The 24,348-nt window shown below is 42.9% G+C and overlaps 1 protein-coding gene across 1 annotated transcript in view; it reads left to right on the forward strand.

Annotated features, from left to right (window-relative positions):
* The first annotated feature begins 2,039 nt into the window (after positions 1-2,039).
* Positions 2,040-24,348, forward strand: part of LOC145401960 (GTP-binding protein Di-Ras2) — a 236,902-nt gene continuing 214,593 nt past the window's right edge. Inside the window, exon 1 of the mRNA XM_080274066.1 lies at positions 2,040-2,545. Coding sequence (XP_080130192.1) covers positions 2,103-2,545 — 443 coding nt within the window. The 5' untranslated portion in view covers positions 2,040-2,102. The remainder of the gene's footprint in view (positions 2,546-24,348) is intronic.

Here is a 24,348-nt window from a genome sequence, read left to right on the forward strand (position 1 = left end):
AGAAACGTTATCACTTAAGAGTTGTAGCCTTCTCATGGTCGGAACAACTCTATTCTACTCTAGATAACTTTGACGATAAAATTTAGCCGACAAGAAGTCATAGGAGGCTTAGAATAATGATACATTTTCATCATTATTTGTGTGATGATATGGACAAATTGTATATTCTATTCAAATACCTCAACACAATTTTATTCAGCTGGGAGTGAATGTTGGAGCATGAGTGTTAATAATATTCTCTTGTTTCTCTTTTCAGATCAAAATGAGAGACCAGGGAAGAGGAGAGTGAGGAGGGAAGAGGAGAAGCTGACAAGCAGAAGATAAAAATACGCAGAGGAAGAAGAAAGAGGAGGAGATAAGAGGCTTCAGGAAAGCTAGAAAACTCGCAGGAAACGTTGATAAGAGTAAATCCATAAAGCAAGAGTGGGAGGAAGAGCGTGTAAGAGCTGGGAGGAGAGGAGTGGGCGAGACAAGAGCATGAGTCAGGGAGGAAGGAGAGGAGGAAGTGTGAGGTAGGCGAGAAGGAGAATAGAGGGAGAGAAGAAGGAAGAGTGGAAGACAGACAAGAGAGAGAAAACAATGAAATATATATACTGAAAAGAAAAAGCAGACGATAGAAAAGAGAACAAGAAAAAATACTGGAAAAAAAGCAGAGAGAAGCCAATGACAAAGAACCAACACAGAAAAACATCTTAGAGAGCAGTCAGAAGCAGCAGGTAGACAATAATGAGCAAATAAATAGTTGAAATCAGCAGAGAAAAAAAGCAGAGAGACAGAGGAAGGAACAAGCAAATATACTGAAAGCAGGAGAGAGAGGAGCAATAGACAGAAAAAAAGAAGAGAACAAGAAAATACTTTGAAAAGAGCTGTGGGAAGCAGACGACAAAACGGAGATCAAGACAATATACTGGAGAGAAGAAAGAAGCAAGAGACAGGCAAAACAAAGATCTAGAAATATACAAAAAACAAAAAGACAGAGATCCAGAAGGCAAATAAAAGAAACAAGAAGTGATAGCTGAAAGGATCAGGGAGAAGTGGAAGACAGAACAAAGAACCAGGAAACATACTGAAGACTTAAAGATCTTATACTCCAAGATCAACCACCCAATAGAGGAAAGGAAAAGGGAAGATAGCGTCCAAAGAAGAAGCCCGGCAAGAAATGATGGCAGGAGCAACTAATTGAGCCATAAGTAAAAGAAACGAAAAACCTGATGAAGAAAAGAAGCACTACATAAGAGAGAAGAAAGGGCGTGAAAAAGGGTGTGAGTGAGAAGAGGGAACAGAGGAGGAGACAGAGACAAGAAGGCCTAGCAAAAAAGAGAGAAAATTAAACTCGCATATAAACAGCAGGGAGAAAAGCAAAAAACTTTAATTAAGAAAAACGAGAAAACGAAGAGCGAGGATACAACTAGAGGAGTGAGGATAGGAAGAAGAGGCCGAGGTTAAGACCAGAAAAGCGAGGAAAATATACAAGAAACAAGAATAAGAAAAGAACAAGAAGAGGAGAAGACTGAGAAGAGGACAAGAGAAGTTAGGACCGAACAAGAAGAGCAAGAATAGAGTAAGTTCAAAGAGAGGAAAAGAGTGAGGACAAAACAAAAGAAGTAAGATTACAGGAAGTGGAAATTGTGGGCAGGAGTAACGAAAGAAAAAGAGGGGCTATAGGGAGGTGAAGCGGAGAGGGGACAACAGTGAGGAAATACTTGAGTGAAAACAGGTGTAGGGGTGAGTGGACAAAAGTGGAGACAAAAGAAAGGAGTGAAGGGAGGTGAAGGGGAAAGGGGACACAAGAGGAGAAAGAAGAAAAGTGGAAATAGAGTAAGTGCAGAGAGAGGACAGAAGAAAACGAGTGTAAATAGGTGAAGAGGACAAGAACAAGGGTGACAGCAGAAGAAGAAAGTGAGGCTAAGTGAAAAGGAAAGGAAAGAAGAAGAGTTTAAGGAGTTAAAAAGGAGAGGAGAGAAAAGGAGGAGTGTAAGGAAGTGAAAATTTGAGAACAGAAGAAGAGGGGTGAAGGGTAGAGAGGAGGGCAGGAGGAGTGTGACGGTGTGATTTAGAGAATCACCCTGGATACGCTAGCAGTTGACTGGGGTGGCGGTAGGATGAGTGACCACGAGCACCGGATCCGCTTAGTGCTGCTAGGTGGCGCTGGGGTGGGCAAGAGCGCCATCATCAGCCGTTTCCTCTACAACACGTACACGGACAAGTACAAGAGCACGGTCGAGGATCTGTACAACCGCGACTATGAAATCGGGAGAATCACCCTCAAAGTGGATATTCTGGACACCGCGGGGGATTTCCAGTTTCCAGCCATGCGTCGCCTGTCCATAGCCAACGCCCACGCCTTCCTCATCGTGTACTCCATCAGCCAGAGCCAGTCCTTCGATACCGTCCGCCAGTGCATCAGGGAGATCAAGGAACAGAGGTCGGACTTCGAGGAGATCCCCATCGTGATCGCCGGCAACAAAATGGACTTAGAGGTGGAGCGCGAGGTGTTCAAGGAAGACGTGACCGAGTGGATCTACAGGGAGCTGCAGAGATTCAGGTAGGGCAGCATGACTTGTCTTGCAGTATTTCACATTTCAATTTCATGCCTGATTAGCTTTATAGACAAGAGAGGAGAGGATTTTACCTGTTGGACAGTGATTTGTATAAAGTGCTATTTACGATTAATTATGGAGGGAAATCATAAATTTCCCAATAAAAATAGGTATCAATTTACTCTAGCAGTGAAATGTAATTTTGAATCAAGAGGTAAAGAAAGATAGGCCGGAAAGAGTATTTACTCAGACTGTAAATAACACAATTTTCAGTCAGAGGGGATGATGATTAACAAACAAAACGTCCCCAGCACTATATTTGGACCAGTAGTAAAATGCTGAGAGTTTTGTGAGCCTAGTGGAACAGATAAAGTAAACACGAATTTGAAGCAGGAGACCCCAAATCTTTAACTATGTGTGTGTGTGTGTGTGTGTGTGTGTGTGTGTGTGTGTGTGTGTGTACATTGTCACGGGGTTTTTATAATATCACGGTGTTTTTAAAATAAATGGTTAAATGTTATTTAAATTGATAATAATATTCAATAATATTGAAGAGCAGGGACAATGATTGTCTTACTAAATCAAACAACGATTACTTTACGCTGGCCTGCTTCGCACGATTCTCTCAGAACGAGAATTTACAAACTTTCTCAACAGTACACAGCAGAGACTAATTACTCACAATTGCTGAATTAGTACTGTTAGCCTCTGGAGAAAGTTACTTCACCCCTGACAATAAATAACTAATACTAATAATAATATCAGGTCCTTGCTGATGCATTAACTCCTAGGTGGCACAACAGATTTTAAGTTAATACAAGACTGGTCTAAGTACCAGTTATGAATAGTAAAACGTCTATGCAAGCTAGGAGCTATGTGGGAAATAAGCTTAATTACGGAGAAATTAAACAAGAGTTTACTTTACATTAAGCTCAAGGAAAAGAAGTTAAATTTATTAATTACAAAAATAAATTTAACGTTACATTTCAAATCAAATCAATGAGACGCACTCACTCACTCACGCAATAGCTAAATACTTACGCCTAGGAAAAACACCTTAACTAAACTCTTAAAACTAGGATTATACAAAAAGGAAATACCAGTCGATGAATGCTATGTATCACCCGAGGGGTGGGAGGACTGGATTAACTGTCTCAGTGGAGTTTGGGTGCTAGCGACCTCTCACACTTCTTCGAGCACAGGACCTTCCTCCGTCACAACAAACACTAAACTGAATTCAAATAATGCATAGGCAGGACGCACAAGCTACCAGAAGAAGGCGTGGCTAACGGTTGAGGAGAGCAGGGGCGAACGATAAAGAAACAATTGTATCGCTCAGTAGAGCACTTAGTGACGTGCATTAAATCGGTCACTTTTGAAAGTGACGAATGTTTTGAAAAGTATACTCCGAAATGGAGAGAGAAACGGTTAACTGAGCGATACACAGTGAGTTCTCCACTAATAGTTCGTGGCTTCTCACAAAAGGGAAATGTCGCGAATTGATTCGTGACATTACGCCCCTACAAAATTAAATTTTTTCCTTATGGGAAAAAATTTGTGGATATATATATATATATATGTACACATCCTAAGTCATTCACACTAGATTCACACTGTGGTGTGTGTGCTATCCTGCTACAGGAGAAAGTCACAGTCGCCAGTGAGCGAAAAAACCTCGTATTTACGTTAATAGAAGCAAGCTTGAGGGAAAAACTCCGTGACGACGGTGAAAATCCTGTACTCAGGTCAAACTGAGCGAAAAGTCGCTACATTTACACTGACAATTAATTGTTGTGTAGTGTGATGTATGTAATACACAGTGTAGGTGTGACAGTTGTAGTGTAACTGTACCTACGTGTAAAATGACACAGTAAATAATATGGCGACGACGAAGGCAGAGGAGAAGAGGTGGCAGCGTGCGGCAGACGATCGGCTGGCCCGCACAGCAAAACTGCTACACCCATTGCTGAACCTGCAAAACCAATTGAGGTGGAGCATCAAAAGTGTCAATGAGACAAAATTTTATTGTTACAATTACTCTCTGCCTAGCAGTCAGTGCTACGACGTACATTCGAGGTCGCCATTAATTATAGCACACAATTATGGTCGGCAAGTTGAGAATCCCTGTGCAAACACGGGTCTTCCATAGCCTCGAACCGCACACGGGTCCTCAACCTGTGCCTCAACCTACAGTTCTTATATTAATATCGGAGAGCTGAGAATCCTTGTGCAAACTTGGGTCTTCCATAGCCTCAAGTCGCCTCTGCAGAGTTCTCACTTCCCCCTTAACCTACAATACAATACTTATATTAGTACCGGGAAGCTGAGAATCCTTGTGCAAACTTGGGTCTTCCATAGCCTCAAGTCGCCTCTGCAGAGTTCTCACTTCCCCCTTAACCTACAATACAATACTTATATTAGTACCGGGAAGCTGAGAATCCTTGTGCAAACTTGGGTCTTCCATAGCCTCAAGTCGCCTCTGCGGAGTTCTCTCTCGAACTTCCCCCTTAACCTACAATACTTATATTAGTATTGGGAAGCTGCAAATCCTTGTGTAAACTTGGGTCTTCCATAGCCTCAAGTCGCCACTGCGGAGTTCTCTCTCGAACTTCCCCCTTAACCTACAGTACTTCTATTAGTACCGGGAAGCTGAGAATCCTTGTGCAAACTTGGGTCTTCCATAGCCTCAAGTCGCCTCTGCGGAGTTCTCTCTCGAACTTCCCCCTTAACCTACGGTACTTATATTAGTATCGGGAAGCTGAGAATCCTTGTGCAAACTTGGGTCTTCCATAGCCTCAAGTCGCCTCTCAACTTCCCCCTTAACTTACGGTACATAATATGTATGTACAGGCCCTGGACATAATGTGTCCTGTGGGGCCAATGGGCGAGACGTCAGGTCTGCACCCACTTCACCACTACCCTGTCTCTCAACTGACTCAGAGATTACAGGTGTAGTTACAAATGGCACAGGAAGGGCATGTCCCTGATTAGTGGTGATACTTTGGCACACACTGCAGGAACGGACAAAACTATCTATGTCCCGTCCCATCCCTGGCCAGAAAAAGTCAGCTCGGATACGGCCCTGGGTCTTCCTTTTGCCCATGTGACCTCCTGAGACTGAACAATGACCCCATTGTAACACCGCTAGGCGGTACTTGGCGGGAACGACAAACTGCAGTCGAACCTCGCCCTCGGGTGTTCGTGACTCACGGTAGAGCCATCCTTGTTTACAAAGGAACTTGGCTCGACCTCCCCGTGAATACTTTATCACTCGACCCTTTTGTTTGTTCCGCACGGTAGCAAGTGTCGGGTCAGAATGTTGTTCTTGTACAACAAGTTGACTACACATCAGATCTTGCGGCGATTCAATGATCACTAGGGTGACACAGTCTGGAGCCTCAGTCATGGCTCGTGTTACCGCAGCAGCCGAAGTCTGAGTAGCGTCATCGGAGCAAATATCCTTGACTCCATTAATATTTCCAACGATGAGTTCAAATAAAGGTTCTGGCATGACAACTGCAAGTGTCATACCAGTATAAAATGGAGATGCCACCTGGATACATGCCTCAGGGAACAATCTCACTGATCCATCAATAAGGCTTGCATGGATCTGTCGACCTGTATACTGCTCAGGCCGAACTAGACTCTGCTTGACAGAGCAACCTGAGGAACCATTGTCTCTCAGGACCTTCACAGGAATGTCTCCCACAAACTCTTGCTGAACAAGGAAGGTACTGTCACCTGTGGAGGAAGCAGCTAGCCACTCATGAGGCTGCTGAATTGATGCGGCAAACATTGTGCCTTGAGAATTATAAGGAGATGGAACATTGGCCATCTGTGGAGGGGGGTTCACTGTCACTGTGGGACTAGTGAACTGTGGGGAATTACCCACACTGGTAGGGACGTGACCACCGTGCTGCTGCTGAGGAATGAAGGCTGCATTCGCTTCCTGCCTCTTTTGAGCTGGTGGTGAAAAAGTTTGTCCCGACGGTCGGTTGTGTGGCTGATACTGCTGCTGGTTAGGGTACTTGTTGTACCTCTTCCACTCAGGTTTCTGAGTGTTTTGCCCCTGGTCCTTCCACTGCAGTTTTGGACCTTGGCCATTATTCTGAGAATGGCCTTGTTGCTGGGGTTCAGTCTGAGACGGCTTCCCAGACTTATCAGGTTTTCTGTTCCAGGTGTTTTGCTTACGAGTTTGATACCCGTATGCAGTAAAGAATGCGTCAGCCTTCTCTGCCATTTGGCTGGCATCTTTCACCTGGCAGATCTTAAGCTGTGCTATGAGCTCAGCAGGCCACGACCTCTCTAGCTGTGTACGCAGCATAAGGTCAATTATCCCCTCACGCGTGGAAGGAGTTTCATCTTTCTCCATCCACTCATTTAAGTAAGCAGTGAGAGGATCAAGGAACTGAACAGCTGTCTCCTTGTCTTGGAGACGAGCTCGCATGAATTGAACTTTGGCGTCGTCTACTGTGAGACCATACGCCTTAATGAGTGCAGCTTTCATCATCTCATATGTGAGATTGCCTCCACGAATTCTGTGGAGAATATCGAGGGCAGGGCCCTCAAATAGGCTAAGAAACTGAAGCCGCTTAGCTGCCTCATCCAGTTGATACATGTCTGCCATGTCCTCAAAACGAGCTATGTACGGCTCGATTCGCTCACTTTCCTTGTATGAAGGAAGCTTGATGCGTGAGGTCGCCAGGACATGTGCAGGGAGAACGCTCGTGGAGCTTGGACCAACTGCACCAGACGTGTCTGAAGCCAAGGAATCTCGCTTGAGCTTCATCACTTCAAGTTCCTGTTTTTCTCGTGCCTCTTGCTCGGCACGTTCGTGTTCTCGTTCTCTCTCGCGTTGTTCACGCTCGTATTCGCGCTGTTCTCGCTCTTGTACTAGCTCGAGTTCGCGTTGTTTTTGAGCGTGTTCGCGCTGTTGTCGCCTGCTCATGTCGTTCACGCTCGATTCGCTCTTTCTCACGCTCTCTTTCACGTTCCTCACGCTGTTCTCGCTCGTATTCGCGCTGAATCTTACGCTCTTCACGGGCATCATTCTCGCGCTGCTGTTCCTGATTATGCCGTGAGAGTATATACTCTTTAATTTCGGTTGGGTCCGAAAGACCCATATCTTTGGCTTCCTGTAAAAATACAGTAGTAGCCTTGGCGCTAATTTATTAAGCAAAACCGAAATTGAGTACTGACTGCTTAGCGACGAATACTAATAAACACAAGTAAAGAATAGAGACACAAGCTAGTGGTGACCAGTCTTATCTAGTTAACTGGCAAAGAATAAATCAAAAATGTAAATGACTGGGAAGACTCAATAATAAACACAATGGGTACGCTGACTTCCCAGAAGCGAATAAAATCGTGTGGCGTTACCAAGAATAAACTAGAGTTAAGTACTCTATTGATTAATAAAGCAAAAACTCACTTGCTAAATTAACGGTAAACACCAGTAAACTTGTGCCTATAAACTTTAATTATAAATACCTAAATATGAATGAGTGAGCACTATCTTGTGAATAGCTTTAGAGCTAGGAGTTAATATCCTGGAATGAGGTCGCCAATTGTCACGGTGTTTTTATAATATCACGGTGTTTTTAAAATAAATGGTTAAATGTTATTTAAATTGATAATAATATTCAATAATACTGAAGAGCAGGGACAATGATTGTCTTACTAAATCAAACAACGATTACTTTACGCTGGCCTGCTTCGCACGATTCTCTCAGAACGAGAATTTACAAACTTTCTCAACAGTACACAGCAGAGACTAATTACTCACAATTGCTGAATTAGTACTGTTAGCCTCTGGAGAAAGTTACTTCACCCCTGACAATAAATAACTAATACTAATAATAATATCAGGTCCTTGCTGATGCATTAACTCCTAGGTGGCACAACGGATTTTAAGTTAATACAAGACTGGTCTAAGTACCAGTTATGAATAGTAAAACGTCTATGCAAGCTAGGAGCTATGTGGGAAATAAGCTTAATTACGGAGAAATTAAACAAGAGTTTACTTTACATTAAGCTCAAGGAAAAGAACTGTTAAATTTATTAATTACAAAAATAAATTTAACGTTACATTTCAAATCAAATCAATGAGACGCACTCACTCACTCACGCAATAGCTAAATACTTACGCCTAGGAAAAACACCTTAACTAAACTCTTAAAACTAGGATTATACAAAAAGGAAATACCAGTCGATGAATGCTATGTATCACCCGAGGGGTGGGAGGACTGGATTAACTGTCTCAGTGGAGTTTGAGTGCTAGCGACCTCTCACACTTCTTCGAGCACAGGACCTTCCTCCGTCACAACAAACACTAAACTGAATTCAAATAATGCATAGGCAGGACGCACAAGCTACCGGAAGAAGGTGTGGCTAACGGTTGAGGAGAGCAGGGGCGAACGATAAAGAAACAATTGTATCGCTCAGTAGAGCACTTAGTGACGTGCATTAAATCGGTCACTTTTGAAAGTGACGAATGTTTTGAAAAGTATACTCCGAAATGGAGAGAGAAACGGTTCACTGAGCGATACACAGTGAGTTCTCCACTAATAGTTCGTGGCTTCTCACAAAAGGGAAATGTCGCGAATTGATTCGTGACATACATATATATATATATATATATATATATATATATATATATATATACATAGTTGCTGGAACCCGACACTGGTCTACAGTGCAGGAAACCGGCTACTTCAACCTAGCGCGCAAGAGATCTTTTTTGAGATTATGCTGAATGTTTGCATGTGTTGTGGTTGTGTAGGCATAGCATGACTGTGCTGCGGTGGGTATTGTGTTTATTCAACTCTGATGATATGAACGCTGTTACTAAAATTCTTACCAACGTCGCACATAATTTAAGTATAAGATCAATGTCCGTTGTTAGATCATGAGATTAGTATCACAGGTTGGATTATTCAGTACCTGAGTTAGCGATGCATCATCTACCGGTTCTATCAACGTGTTCCCTTCTGTGTCTGCATACGAATGATTCCAGTTGATGTTTGAATTATTGAAGTCCTCTGAAATAATGCTATTCCTACTAGCCATGGCTGATTTTATCTCACTGTACAGTAATTCATCGTTTTCATTTTCTTACTTTGGCTGTCTGTATACCACACCGAAAAGAATAGGAATTTTGTTCCGTCCAAAATTTTGACGTGCAAGAAATTGGATGCTTTAGCATCCAGTCTGCTGATCTTCGTTGCATTTATGTGATTTTTTACATAAATTGTAACACCCCCGCCGTTTTTATGCAGTTACAGTTTTTTCAAATAGCATATAATATGTAGCGATACTTGTGTGTCCATAATAAGTTAAAAAAATCCGGAATGTCTTTCCAATGGAAGTGGTTAGTTAAAAAATTCATGAAGAGGGTGACGCGTGATTTTGTTAATGAAACAATTATTCTGCTTTGTTCTCCTCTAGTGAGTGTTGGCTTTGATGGAGATGGGACACTGCTTGGTGAGTTTTGGAGTGTTAAGAAGCTATTACTAGATTATCAGCACAAGAGAGTATAATATATATATATATATATATATATATATATATATATATCATCTTTCTCATCTCATCAGCCGTTTGAGTGTCCACTGCAGGACCGGCCTATCCCAACCGAAGCGGGGACGATACAGCCAATGTATCTATACCAAGTGACTTAGGCTGTCTGGTAGAGATTGTGTGTAGGGTGAGAAGTGCTTGTAAGTGTATTGTAATGTTGGAGTGGCTTTGGATGTGTGTGTAGTCTGTGAACCAAGTGTAATCGGCCCGCGCAAGCCGACTGGGTGCAAGCATACTTTATAGTAAGCGACACTGGTTCATCCACAGCACCCCTGGTGTCCGCCAATGCAGTACGTGGCCAGAAGAACGCTCCCAAAGTTTATTACCCAGGCGGGGCGCGAACCCTCATTCTTCATTGTACGAAAACGCACACTTGACCACTGTACCACAGGCTTCATATATATATATATATATATATATATATATATATATATATTACACACAAGGTATAAGTAATCTTCCTGTACAGTATCAGAACGAATTGCCAAGGCTACACACACACACACACACACACACACACACACACACACACACAGGATATAAGTAATCTTCCTGTACAGTATCAGCTAGAAGAAAGTACGACATTAACCTCCAATAGTCATATCTGTGCTGCCAGTAGCCACAGTATTGTGATATGCCAGACACATTGCACTCAGATCCTCTGTGAAGGTGTCTATGGAAGTGTTATTTACGACGTGGCTTTTGGGGCTGGATGGAAGAACGTCGACAGTCCTGTTAATCAGATGCACCTCGTCAAATTATTTCCTGTCAAAGCCTGGAAGGATCCCATAAATACACATATCCTTCCCCACTACTGTAACCGCCTTACCAGATACAGATGTATTCAAAATAACTTCTAATTAAGCATTTGTCTTATATATGGCTCAGTAAGCTAATCCATGATAAATCTGTCCCCAAGATGAGAAATTTCTTTGAGTTACTTAGGCAGTGCAGATATATAACAATTTCCATAAGCTCTCCCAAGCTTACGTTGCAAATAACGCTGCTTGTATATATGTTTGCCTTGCCTCATACAAGCATTTCATAGTTACATTAGTGATTATGGAAGAGACAGAACGCGAGAGCGAAACGATGGATGAGGATAGTTAACATTCATGGGGACCTGTTTTTTGGTGTACACTGGTTAAGATCCTTTATAAATACCCCTCCAGGTGTGCCACACAAAGGAAATGGAAAAAATATAAAATCTCACGTAATTCCCATTACTCACAGTTCTCATCATTGCTGTTCGTAAATGGATCTCGTTTTGCACTGTTCAGACGTATTATAAACATATATGATACTCCGCTACACTGCTGTTATGAGTCACACACTCTCTCTCTCTCTCTCTCTCTCTCTCTCTCTCTCTCTCTCTCTCTCTCTCTCTCTCTCTCTCTTTCTCTCTCTCTCTCTCTCTCTCTCTCCTCACCCTCCTCATGATTCTCCCAGCACATATATTTTATCAACCAACGTGTACGTAAATTACCCATAAGTTACGAGCACATATTTTACGAGTATGTTAATTAAGGGTACTGAATATTTAGCCTCTTTAATACAGCGACGTCTTTTTCATTGTATATTTGCTATCCTCAGACGATTTTACTCAGCTTAAGAGAAGTGCTTTTTCTTTCAACTGGAAGGGTTAGATAAAGCTTTCATTAAGACTTTCACGACAAGAGGTTTCCATAGGGCAAAAGAAAATCGTCTGAAGGTATCAAGAATTGTAGTAATAAAATATATATATATATATATATATATATATATATATATATATATATATATATATATATATATCACTTCAGTCTGCAGTCCACTGGGTTCACGTTAGATGAACTTGAGGCTACAAATACTACTACTACTACGACTACGACTACCCAAACCTTCCATCGTATTTTAACTCATGTTTCACATCCGGTTGGGACGTCTTAACCCACTGGACCACCAGGAGTCCATTTGGTTATGTGGTTACCATCCTACATAATAAATGGTTCCAAGCATGCTTGACAAATTTTGGCTTGACAATCACCTAGAGGTAGTATTACATCAAGCCAGCCGATGATGTCTTCAGCTACACATACGAACTGCTCACAATGTACACACACACACACACACACACACAGAATGGGAAAGAAATATGCACACACACACACACACACACACACACACACACATATATATATATATATATATATATATATATATATATATATATATATATATATATATTTATAATTAAATTATTAAATTCAGTATTGTGCGAACCTGTAACAAACATGCAAGGACATAGTGCAACATTTCAGTATCCATCCACGGCCTGAACTGGTAAATAATAATGATACTCTCCTACACATAGAGTAATTTCATAATTTTAACAAGTGAAATTTGTCAGAAATCAGTAGAGTACAAAGCCGAGAGAAACCAAACTATAAAGGAAAGACGGCAAAGGGTAGAGGAATAAGACGAGGGGGGAAAGGAGAACGATCACAAGGGAATATAAAAAGAAAAGATAGTGACTACATACAAGAACGATCATGAAGAATATGCGAAAACGGAGGGAACAGTCGATTGTAATGATCAGAGAAAGGGAGATGCATGACGGGGAAGATAGAAAGCAGTATCGAGAAGCAGAGTGAGGGGACAGAGGTGGGCAGGAGAGGCGTTGGAAAAGGAATGGAGAAATGGTGAATGAGAGAGAGAGAGAGAGAGAGAGAGAGAGAGACGTCAAAGAGTACAGAGGTGAGAGGCATGAACTGAAAAAAATAGAAACAAGAGGGTGAGGAATTCCACGAAATTTCGCCAGACAGATATGCACACACACACACACACACACACACACACACACACACACACACACACACACACACACACACACACACACACACACACACACACACACACACACACACACACACAGATGAACGAAAGGTCAGGAATAAAAAAGGAAACACCGAAAAATACATTAAAAAAACAGGCCATTGATCCCTGATACAAGTGACATTTTAATATCACTCTCACTGCGACCCCGTAATAGCAGAGTGGCGGAGGGGCAGGCTGGGGCAGTGACGGGGGTGAACGATTGCAGTCGGGTTCATGTGTGTATGTGTGTGTGTGTGTGTGTGTGTGTGTGTGTGTGTGTGTGTGTGTGTGTGTGTGTGTGTGTGTGTAAGCTATGAGCATTTCTGTCTATCTATCGATAGATAGATAGATACAGTAGATAGATATAGATAGATAGATAGATAGATAGATTCGTCCATATAAACGCTTTCAACCTAATAAATCAAATATCCACATGCATTTCTAGCCTTACACTTCAGAAACCTTCCACTCCCTAGCCATTCTGCAACCCTGTGTGGGGACGGATTTCTTCAGCAGTGACACAGTGACGACCATCGACCCCAAGAACCAGTTTTCTTTCAGGACCCATATAATATGCCTTGAATATGTATAGTTGAGCTGCCTAGTCTTGGTGTATGCAAGAAGACATGGACAATACATGTATTACCAAATGTATATTGGTGGAGAGCTTCTTATTTTGAATTACATGTGATACAAAACCAGGCAGTGCAGTAACAACAGGAAGCGATTAGCAAGACAAGAGAATAACTGTGGAATGGGGAATGAAATAGGCAATGGTCTGAAGCAAAAAACACAAGGCAGCTGCTAGAAATAGGGAGCCATGACTCGAAAACCAAACACGATTCGATAAGGTCGCAGTCAACGAGCACCTCCAGTACCAAATATCTGGAGGTGGTAGTCTAACGTGTTCCCAATAGCACAGTGAAGCCCGCAAGAATACAAATAGGATGCCAACACTCTGTCCCCTCTTTCCCTCCTACCCTTTCTCTCTCTTTCATTCCCTCTCTGACCACTTCCCATTTATAGCCTTTCTCCTGTGACTCCTCTTCTGTTACCTACATTCCTACTCCTGTTTTTCTCTGATTCCTCTGTCTGTCATACTTCATTTTTTTTCTCCATCCTCTGCCTCTCCTCTCCCCTTTTTCTTTCTTTTCTCTTCTTTACTGTAAGTCTCAATCATATTCCCTCTTCCTTTCCATCCCCTCTCCCTTTCACTTCCTCTCCAGTTTCACTCTCCTTTCCAGTTTCCTCTTGCCTACCCTTTCCTCCCTCTTCCTTTTCTTTCATTCATCTCCTCATTTCCTCTTATCTTGACAGTCCTCATCTTTACTCACCCTTCCTCTCCCTTTTCCACACCCATATCTTTTCCTCATTTTTCTTTTCCCTCTACTCCCCCTTCCCTTCCTCCCTCTTCCCTGTACTTTACGTCTACTTCTCCCCGTCCTCCATTTTACTCCATCCTCTCTCCTCATTGCACTTTCCTCTTCCTCTCATCTTTCTCGCTCTCCTTCTCTCTCCCTTCTCCCTCCCTCTCCATGTCTCTACCTCTCCATCCCTCTCCTTCCTCTTACTTTTCCCTATTTCTTCCCCTCTTCCTTCTTCCTCAATTATCTTCTCCCCCTTTCCGTTTTCCTCACTCCCTTTCCCCCTCTTTTCCCCTCTTTTCTTTCTCTAACCCCTTCCACTCTCTCTTCCCTACCCTCTCCTCCTCCTTACCCCTCCCTTCCTCCCCGGTATCCCTCTTTTCCTCACCTCCTATCGTTCTCCCTCTCCTTCCTCCCCTGTAACCCTCCATCTTTGATCCTCTCCCTCCCCTTACCTCTCCTTGTCTTGTCCATCCTCAGTCCCGTCATCCTACCCCTACCTTCCTCTCCGTCTCAGCTCTCCTCTACCCTCACCCCTTTCTTCCATTCCTGCCCTCTTCTCCCACCGATTCTCCTTTTCCTTGCGTCTCTCTCTCTCTCTCTCTCTCTCTCTCTCTCTCTCTCTCTCTCTCTGCTCCTCCTTACCCTTTCCTCTCCCACACAATCTACCTTTTACTTACACCCTCTTCCACCTCCTTCCTTCTTCTCCCTCCTCTTCACCCTCTTCCTGCCTTTACCTATCTCTTTACCTATCCCTCCTCCTCCTTCCCTCTTTTTCCCCCTCGTTTTGTCTTCACCGTATCACCTCCTCTCCCCTCTCCTTCTCCTCCTCCTTTCTCTTCTCCTTTACCTTCCTTCATTCTTTCCCTCCCTCTTCTCCCCTTCCCTTTCTTTTTCCCTTCCCCTCTTTCCCTTCCCCTCTTTCCCTTCCTTCCTTCATCCCCTCCCTGTCCCTCCTCTTACCTTTCCCTCCTCCCCCTTCTTTCCCTGCCTCCCTTCCTCCTTCACCAGCCATTGTTCCTTCCCTCCTCCCCCCCCACCTTCCCGCTCCGGGTGTGGGTGTACTGGTCTCAGCACTGGATATCCTGAGGCGGACCTTCAGCACGTACTATTGACCGCTTTGTGGCCTCCCCTGCATCACACCACTTCTCTGCCTCATTTACCTTTACTTCTCTACCTCATTTACCTTTACTTGGCCAACGTATTCACCCTTTTGCGGCTTATTTCGCGTAGTTCGGTCGCAAAATAGGATAATACTACGGTTATTTGTTGTTTCCGTAGCGCTCAAACAACTCAGCATTCCAGACGGAGAGATGGAGATGCAGACCAAGTTAAAATGAAGAGACTAAGCCACAACACAGACTGAAAGTGCTTGTATTTTTATTTTCAACATGTTTACCGCATTTTAAATTTAACTCCTTCAGGACAGTGACAACTTTTTAGTTTTTCCTTGCGGCCAGTTTACAATTATATGAAGCTTAGACGAGCTTTTTTGAAGTTGAGGGATTAATGAAGGCTATATCAAACCTCCACAGCTCGAAAGTCTGTCCTGAGGTGTTTAAATTCGTCCGAAGACATGAAGATTCTAGACTAAAAGACAAATCAGCCTAAGGACGTATGTTTTATATCACTGTTGCCATCTCCAGGTTTTATGTAGCTTAACAGAGACTTTTTGAACTGAGAGGGTTTAATAGAGCCTTCATTAACTCCTTCACTATTAAGATGATCCACCAACCTGAATAAAACCATCCAATAATTACAAGAACAAACATCAGCTGATTGAAGTGGCATATTTAAGTTGTTTATAATAATAATTATAATAATAATAATAATAATAATAATAATAATAATAATAGTAATAATAACGATAATGCTGTTGATGATGATGATAATATTAATAATGACTAGAGGAGCACTCAGTGGAGCGCATCTCCCCGACAAAGGCAACGTAATTTCCAAACCACTCTTCTTAATGGGTTAGGTTTTCTCATCACTGATCAGGGTTTCGCAAAAAGTGTCTTCCTGATTCAGAACCTGTAATACGGTCCGGATGTCCCAAAAGTTAATCGGCTGTTCCCTGGGACATGGGCTATCTACCCACCAGATTTGGTCGAAACCTCTCTGTTAATTTTTGAGTACCTTAATCCTGCTAACAGACAAACTAACAAACAAACAAACTGGGGTGAAAACATACACGTATAGTATCCTTGTCGAAGACAATAATAACCTTTTTTTATATTATTTGTATAGTTTATTCTCATTTTTTAAAACTGGTATCCACTAATTTTCATTTTTAGTATTCACTAGTACTCTTTGGTAAGTGTGAAATGTTTGTGTGTTGCATCGTATTACTGTACTGTCGTTATTGAATTTGTTTTTTTTTTGGGGGGATAGGGTTGCTAAGTTGACAGTGTGTGTGTGTGTGTGTGTGTGTGTGTGTGTGTGTGTGTGTGTGTGTGTGTGTGTGTGTGTGTGGCGAATGTGTTGGCGTGGTTTTGTCTGCGTACGAAGTTTGTGTTTGTCTACACTGAGTGAGGGTATTGAGCGACGCATGTGTGTTTGCTCCTGGGTGTTGTGTGTGTTGTGTGGCTTTGTCCCGCTGATTGTGTTGAATATTAATGTATCGGGTGTTCGTGCACGTCTCGGTGTGTTGTACAGTACCACAGTTACTACACTATAGCCACAACATTCTCACCACCACTACATCCTCACCACCACAAACACCCACACCACTACTACTCTCACAACTTCCACCACCACTACCACTGTCACTCTCACTGCTACCACTGTTACCGCCCCACTACCACCCCCTCTCACCACTATCTTCATCACCAACACAACCACCATCACTGTCATCACCACCACCACCAGCACCCACACCACTTCCAAATTCTCCACTTCCCTTGTCGCCTTCACCACCATCACCACCACCTTCACCACCGACCAAACTTTAAATCCTAGCCTGATTGTCTTGTGTAACCCCATATCGTCCCATCCCCATTACGGTACGCCCTGAGTACTTTATCCCCTTCCCTAACACCATTACAATCTCCACTCACCTACCCATTATTTTGCTTTCACTAAGACAGGATCATCACTGTCACGCTCACCATCACCACTTTCACTTTTCGTCACCATCACTCTTATCAACACCATTTTCATTTCTTATTTTGTTATTACCTAAACACATTTTTTTTTCATCTTCACTTTCATCATCGTTACCTCACTTCTCATTCATTTTCTCTTATCACCATTTCCTTATTATCCAACTATCACTTTCAGTTGTCATCACCACCCTCATATTTCATCACTATTCTCTTGCTAAATAACCATTACTTCATCTTCACTTTTCAAAATCATTTCCTTACTACTCAACCATCATTCTCTCATCACCATTTCTTTACCACCTAACCATCATTTTCATTTTCACCTTTATTTCCCATTATCATTATATTTATCATCATGTCTTTACAACCTAACCATCACTTTCATCATCTTAATTTTCCATGATCAGTACGTTACTCCCATCACCATGTTCTTTATTACCTAAACATCATTTTCAAGTTCTTCGTCTTCCATTGTATGGTAGGTGGGGACGCTCACCATCCACCCACTTGATGTAGTGCTGCTGTCGGGTGTCTGCCCTCTCCTTTCCTCCATCATTCCTTTCTTCCATCCTCTTCTGTCTTACTTTTCTTCATTCTTTCCTCGTCCTTCTGCCTACGGGTGACTTTGCATTCCCTCTTCTTTCATTCTTTCCTCTTCCAATTGCCTGTGGATGACTCTACACTGAGTGACAAGCCAAATGGTTTCCCGTACACCAGGAAACAATTTAATGCGCTGGACGGTAACCATATAACCACATTTTGGCGCCTGGTGGTTTAGTGCGCAATTACGGCTCTCCAATCGGACTGAACCGGTGGGGGTTTATATCCAAGGGATGGTTGAGGTTTATTGCTTACGTAATGCCACTCAGGGATGAGTGAGGCTGGTCAATGTCGTCTTAAATGTCAGGACCAACTTGCCTAGCCCCGGCCTCCTACGCTTCTTATAGGGCAGCGTAGGATTTGATGATGGATGGATGGATTCATTCATCTTCCATCACTAATCCCCCACCTCATCACCATTTCCTTTGAATCTAACCTCACTCTCTTCGTTTACCACGACCACCTTCACTCTCCGTCACCAATTCCATCCACTTTCTTTATAACCTTCATATCCAATCACCATTACTTTCAACTTAGCTGTGAGTTTCACCATCACCACCACCATCAGTTTTACCACCACCTCCATCATCACCATTGCTTCACCACCACACTACTACTACCATCACCACCTCCTCCTCTCCTGGCTCCCGACCACCACCACCACCACCACCCAAGACCAACCTCCACCATCAGTTTCTCCATCACCACCACTACTTCTGCGTTCATCCTCCACTTCCACTAGCACCATCATCAACAACACCCCCACCACCACCATCACTCACCCTCCGCCATCAGTTTCACCATTAGCCCAGCACAGCCAGTGCCACCTTCACTGTTTTCCCCTCCGTCAGTTTCACCATTACTGCCACCACCACCACCACCACCACTACTTCAACCTTCTCCATTAGTTTCACCACCTCCATCACCACCACCCTTACCGCTGCTTCATCCTCTGTCATTTGTTTCACCACCACCACATTCCTCATCATCATCACCTCCATAACTGCCTTCACCCCCCACCATCAGTTTCACCATCACAGTCACCACTAACATCACCCTCTGCCATCAGTTTCATCATCGCCACCACTGTCTTCACCTCCCCCACCACCACCACCACCACCACTTCTGTCCTCAGTCTCCATCACCAGTTTCACCACCACCACTACCACTGCCTTCACCCTACACCATCAGTTCCACCACCACTACCGCGTTCCCCGTGGTCCAAGCAGCCTTCAGCACACAGGCAGTATTCAGCAGTGTGGTCAGTCTGCGGTGAGGATAACGCGATAACGTCCACTGCATCACGCTTAGCATTTTGGGGGCGGTTCACTCCCTACCTCACATCCCACACTCAGGCAGAAATTAACCCCTTTCGTGCGATGTCGTGTCTTTCATCTTTTATTCTCGCTATTTCCAGACGATTTTCCTCATCTTAGGCGAGACTCCCTGTAGTGAAGAGGTGCGTCGAAGCTGTATCTAACGTCCTCAGTGCAAAAAGCCTCTCCCAAGCTAAATAAAATCGTCTGGAAGCAGCAAGAATTCCACCATACCCACAGAGACTTTGATGTTATTTTTGCCATCTTGGATATTCTATTTAGCTTAGGCTAGGCTTCTCGAAATGTAGGTGTTAGATATAGCCTTAATAATAATAGTAATAATAATACTAGTAGCAGTGGTAGTATTACTAGCAGTAGTAGTAGTAGTAGTAGTAGTAGTTGTAATAGTAGCAGTAGTCGTAGTAATAATAGTAGTAGTTGTGGCAGTGGTAGTAGTAGTAATGGCAGTAGTAGTTGGTAGTAGTAGTAGTATTACTAGTAGTAGTAGCAGCAGTAGTAATGGTAATGATATTAATTATAATAATAATAATAATAATAATAATAAATACATGAATAAATAAATAATAAAAGAAATACAGTATACGAGGCCTTTCCTTAGTTAAGAAATCAGTCTGGTACAGTCCATAACAAGAATAAGTAAAAAAAGACCACACTAGGACTGTACTACTTCAGGTTTATACAGTGACCAGGGAAGTGTGTCAGAAAATATGGAAGGTGGTTCTTGACGTAACTTTGACTGAGAAATGCTGTATCAACGTGAGTCTAATTATCAGGCAGGGTTACAATTACAGTACTGATAAACTTAGGACGAATTAAGGAGACCATTTTCGCCCGTATTGGCTGAGAATTAGGCTCATATTGATATAGTATTCACTACTTAAAATTAGCCCATTAATAATCCCGTAAAGTTTCTCGAACATTTTCCGAACACCTTACATTTGCCAAGGTTGTCTTGTTTTTCCGCGTCTGCTATAGTAAAGGAATAATACATCGAGAGACAAGTATTAAACACACGCAGGCATCGGTATTTCAGCTTCACAAAATTGCCTTGCTCTAGGTGGGTGATATTAAATTTATCTCGACCATGAGTGGGTTAAAATGTAATCTGTATTGGTCAGGTACTTATCAAATGACATGACAAAGCTTTAGGGCGTCATTTCTTCATAGACTGATGAACATACATGTCTAAAGTATTGTATACCTCTTATTACATCGTACCGACTAGAACTCATTACAGGATGACGAATTGAAGTAATTAGCCCTAAAGCAGATTACCCTCCCCCAGCAATCAGGTGTCCACGATAATAAAACCCGGAATTAAAAAACCCGTGTGTGGTCATGTCACCTCCAGCCCACTGCCTCTGACGGCCTAATTGCAGCCGCTACCGTGATGAGGCCATCATTTTACACCGCTTCCCTGCTGTCACGTCGGCTGTACTGACATCAATACCTCTCATCATATATCCGGACGACTCTAGTATTCTATTCCAGATAATGTCAGACGATTTTATTCAGTTGAGAGTGAGTCGCAGGAGACTGAGAATTTTAAGAGGATAAGGAAGATGAGACAAAACATTTCCTATCTAATTTTCATTTAGTTTCCTTTAACAACAGAAAATAGAAAAATGGAAATCAAAACAGGGAGATAAAAATGACTTATCTCAGATCTTCTTCACTAATCCATTCAGCACCAGAAAGTCGTTTCTATTTCACCCATGCTATCTCCAGACGATTTTTATTAGGTTTAGAACACTTTAGCACTGAAGATGATTAATGATGGCTGTATCTAACCCTTCGGTTCATAAAGTCTCTCCTGAGCTGAATAAAATCGTCTGTTGCTGTCAAGAGTAATGCTAAAACGACGTCACCGGACTCAGGGGATTAATTCAGTTTACTACAATCAAATTAATCGTGTGAGTCACTTGATCGTGGTGTGTGGGTTAGGTCGCAGCAGACAGGGAATCATTAACAGTACAAACAGAGAGGAATTATTAAGAAGTGAATCATTAACAGTACAAACAGAGAGGAATTATTAAGAAGTGAATTATTAACAGTACAAACAGGGAGGAATTATCAACATTATATATCATCACTGCGTCAGAACAGTTATTTTGCATTGTTATTTATCATTTGCTTAATAGTACAATAATAATGGAACACTCTCACAGTTAGTCAGTGTCCGCCACATGAATCGTATCTCGCATTTGTTAAACTTGGCACTTCATATACCTGCAATGCGTTAAAGCGTTTAAAAGTTGCTACTCCTCATCCTCGCAACCACTGCCACCATCCCACCAGCCACTACCACCATCGCCACAACCACTACTACCATTCCCGCAACCACTACCATCATCCCCCACAACCATTACCATCATCCCCACAACCACCATCATCCGCACAACTACTACCACCATCCCCGCAACCACTACCATCATCCCCACAACCACTGCCACCATCCCACAACCACTGCCACCATCCCACAACCACTGCCACCATCCCACAACCACTGCCATCATCCCACAACCACTCCCACCATCCCCGCGACCAGTGCCACCATTCACCCAACCACCTTCGCTATCCCTACAACCACTGCCATCATACCGATAAACATTACCACCATCCAAACAGTCATTACGACCATGTCATTATATCTATAGTCAGCACCACAAAGCCACTACTATCACCACATCACACCACACTATGCCGCACCACACTACACTACTCCACACCACAGCAGCAGTAGCACAACACCATCACCCCACCCTGACCGCAGCTAACCACTTTTCCGCTGTCACAGCCACCAGTACCGCCAATATTACTCTCGCCAGCACCATGATCCTCACATTACTCTCCTCGTACTGAACCATTACCACACCACCCCATTACCCCTCACTCCTCCACCATCACCACCCACGCCACTATCCTACCGCCCTCACCAGTCTCATACCACACTCCCACTACCCCAACTTTCCTGTGCCGTCACAACCACACACTCACAACACTGCTTCACTACTGCATTCGCCACAACCTCATACCATGCATCTCACTGTAATGACAACTTTTCCATCACCATCACCACAAACCATATCCTCACACCACACCTCCCGCTACAAAATCAGTTGTTCCACTACTGTCACACACCTAAGTCCGTGTCATTGCCTCTGTATCCACCTAGCCTGTTGGAGAGTTTCGTCCTTATGTAGATTATTTACCGTAACTCAGGGGCAGAGAAAGGAAGTAGGATTCTGCTTCCCTTCCATAACACTTCCTCGTGACTAGCATCTTATTTCACTGTTAATCTATAGTTACAGCTCACCATTCGGGATGAAGAGATGACAATTTTAAGGCAAGTTTAAGTGGCGTTACTACCATTCTTGCCTGCCGTGACACAGTACTCCCACCTTCAGGACTCCCAGTGCCGTATTATAAGTAGCCAAGGAAATTCCCCAACACCTTTTCTGTGTTATGCATGCAACACCATGATACTCCATTTTGTGTTATTCATATACTTCAGACATCGACATAGTTTGCTTAAGTAGCACATAAGAAGTTAAAAAGGTGTAATATGTAAAAGAAATCACAAAGAAAATGGTGCTGCGGATTCTCCTGTGCCAGCCAGCATACAGTCGCCAACACCATTCCTTGAGACTGAACCCCACCAAACCACTTCACTCTGCATACATCATTAAACCCTTCACTGAGAGTACATTATTCATAATATATTCTTGCTACCACCGGACGATTTTATTTAGTGTAGGAGAAATATTTAAAACAGGAGTGATAATATATGGCCTTTATTAGCCTGCTAAATACTAGACGTCCCTCCAAAGTGAATGCAATCATCTAGAGGTAGTAAGAGTGACATAAGAATGTGGTATCGGGATTGAGATCATCATCCCCCTCCCACTGTACCCCTGGCGTTCCTCTTATTACCTCCTACTCTCACTCATCCCCCCCCCCCTCCTCCACTATTTTCATTTTCCCTCCCCACCCAACCTAATTCAACTACATTCCCAACCCTTTGGCTACGTGAGTCAGATGAATAAATAGTCTGGTATCAGTCTAAATACATTTCCCATGTACATCAGTAACGGTGCCTACACGAGATTGTTTTAACCTATGACTACCAGGACATCCCTGGGGTAAGCAAAATCGTCCAGTATAAAGCTTGATAATATACTGACAGCAGGCCAAGGATAAACCATCATCATAATCATCATCATCATCATTTCATCATCATCATCATCATCATCATCATCATCATCATTTTCCCCAGACGATCCCACCACTGGTGGTAAATGTAACTTTTCGGTCCGCAGCAATGTACGATTTTTATTATTATTATTATTATTATTATTATTATTATTATTGCCATTATTTTTCCACTCAATATAGTGCTGCTGTCGGGTGCCTGGCCCTTTCCTTTCTTCCTTCCTTCTCTCCATCCTTCCTCTTGTCTTTCTTTCCTTCATTCTCTCCATCCTTCCTCTTGTCTTTCTTTCCTTCATTCTTTCCTCTTCCTTCTGTGTACGGGTGACTTTACACTGAGTGACAAGCCAAATGGTTTCTTGTACGCCAGGAAGCCATTTAGTACGCTGGGTGGTAACCATATAACCAAATTATGGCGCCTGGTGGTTTAGTGGGCAATTAAGGCGCTCCAATCGGATCGAGCTGGTGCAGGTTTATATCCAAGGGGTGGTTATGGTTTATTGCTCTGGTAATGCCAGTCAGGGATGAGTGAAGCTGGTCACTCTCATTTTAAATGTCAGGGCCAATTTTGCCTAGCCCTGGGCTCTACGCTCCTCATGGGGCAACACAGGATTAGATGATGATGATGATGATTATAATTATTATAATTATCTTTCTTTGTACATCGTCTGACCGAATAAGCAGGGAAGGGGGGGGGGGTGCTTTGTAACTTCCCCGTATTAAATGTTTTGTATTGTACTGTACTTAGTGAATCTCC

This window comes from Coenobita brevimanus, chromosome 6 (assembly GCF_032717465.1).
Source record: "Coenobita brevimanus isolate Jiangsu-jjx chromosome 6, ASM3271746v2, whole genome shotgun sequence".
Taxonomy (NCBI): Eukaryota; Metazoa; Arthropoda; class Malacostraca; order Decapoda; family Coenobitidae; genus Coenobita; species Coenobita brevimanus.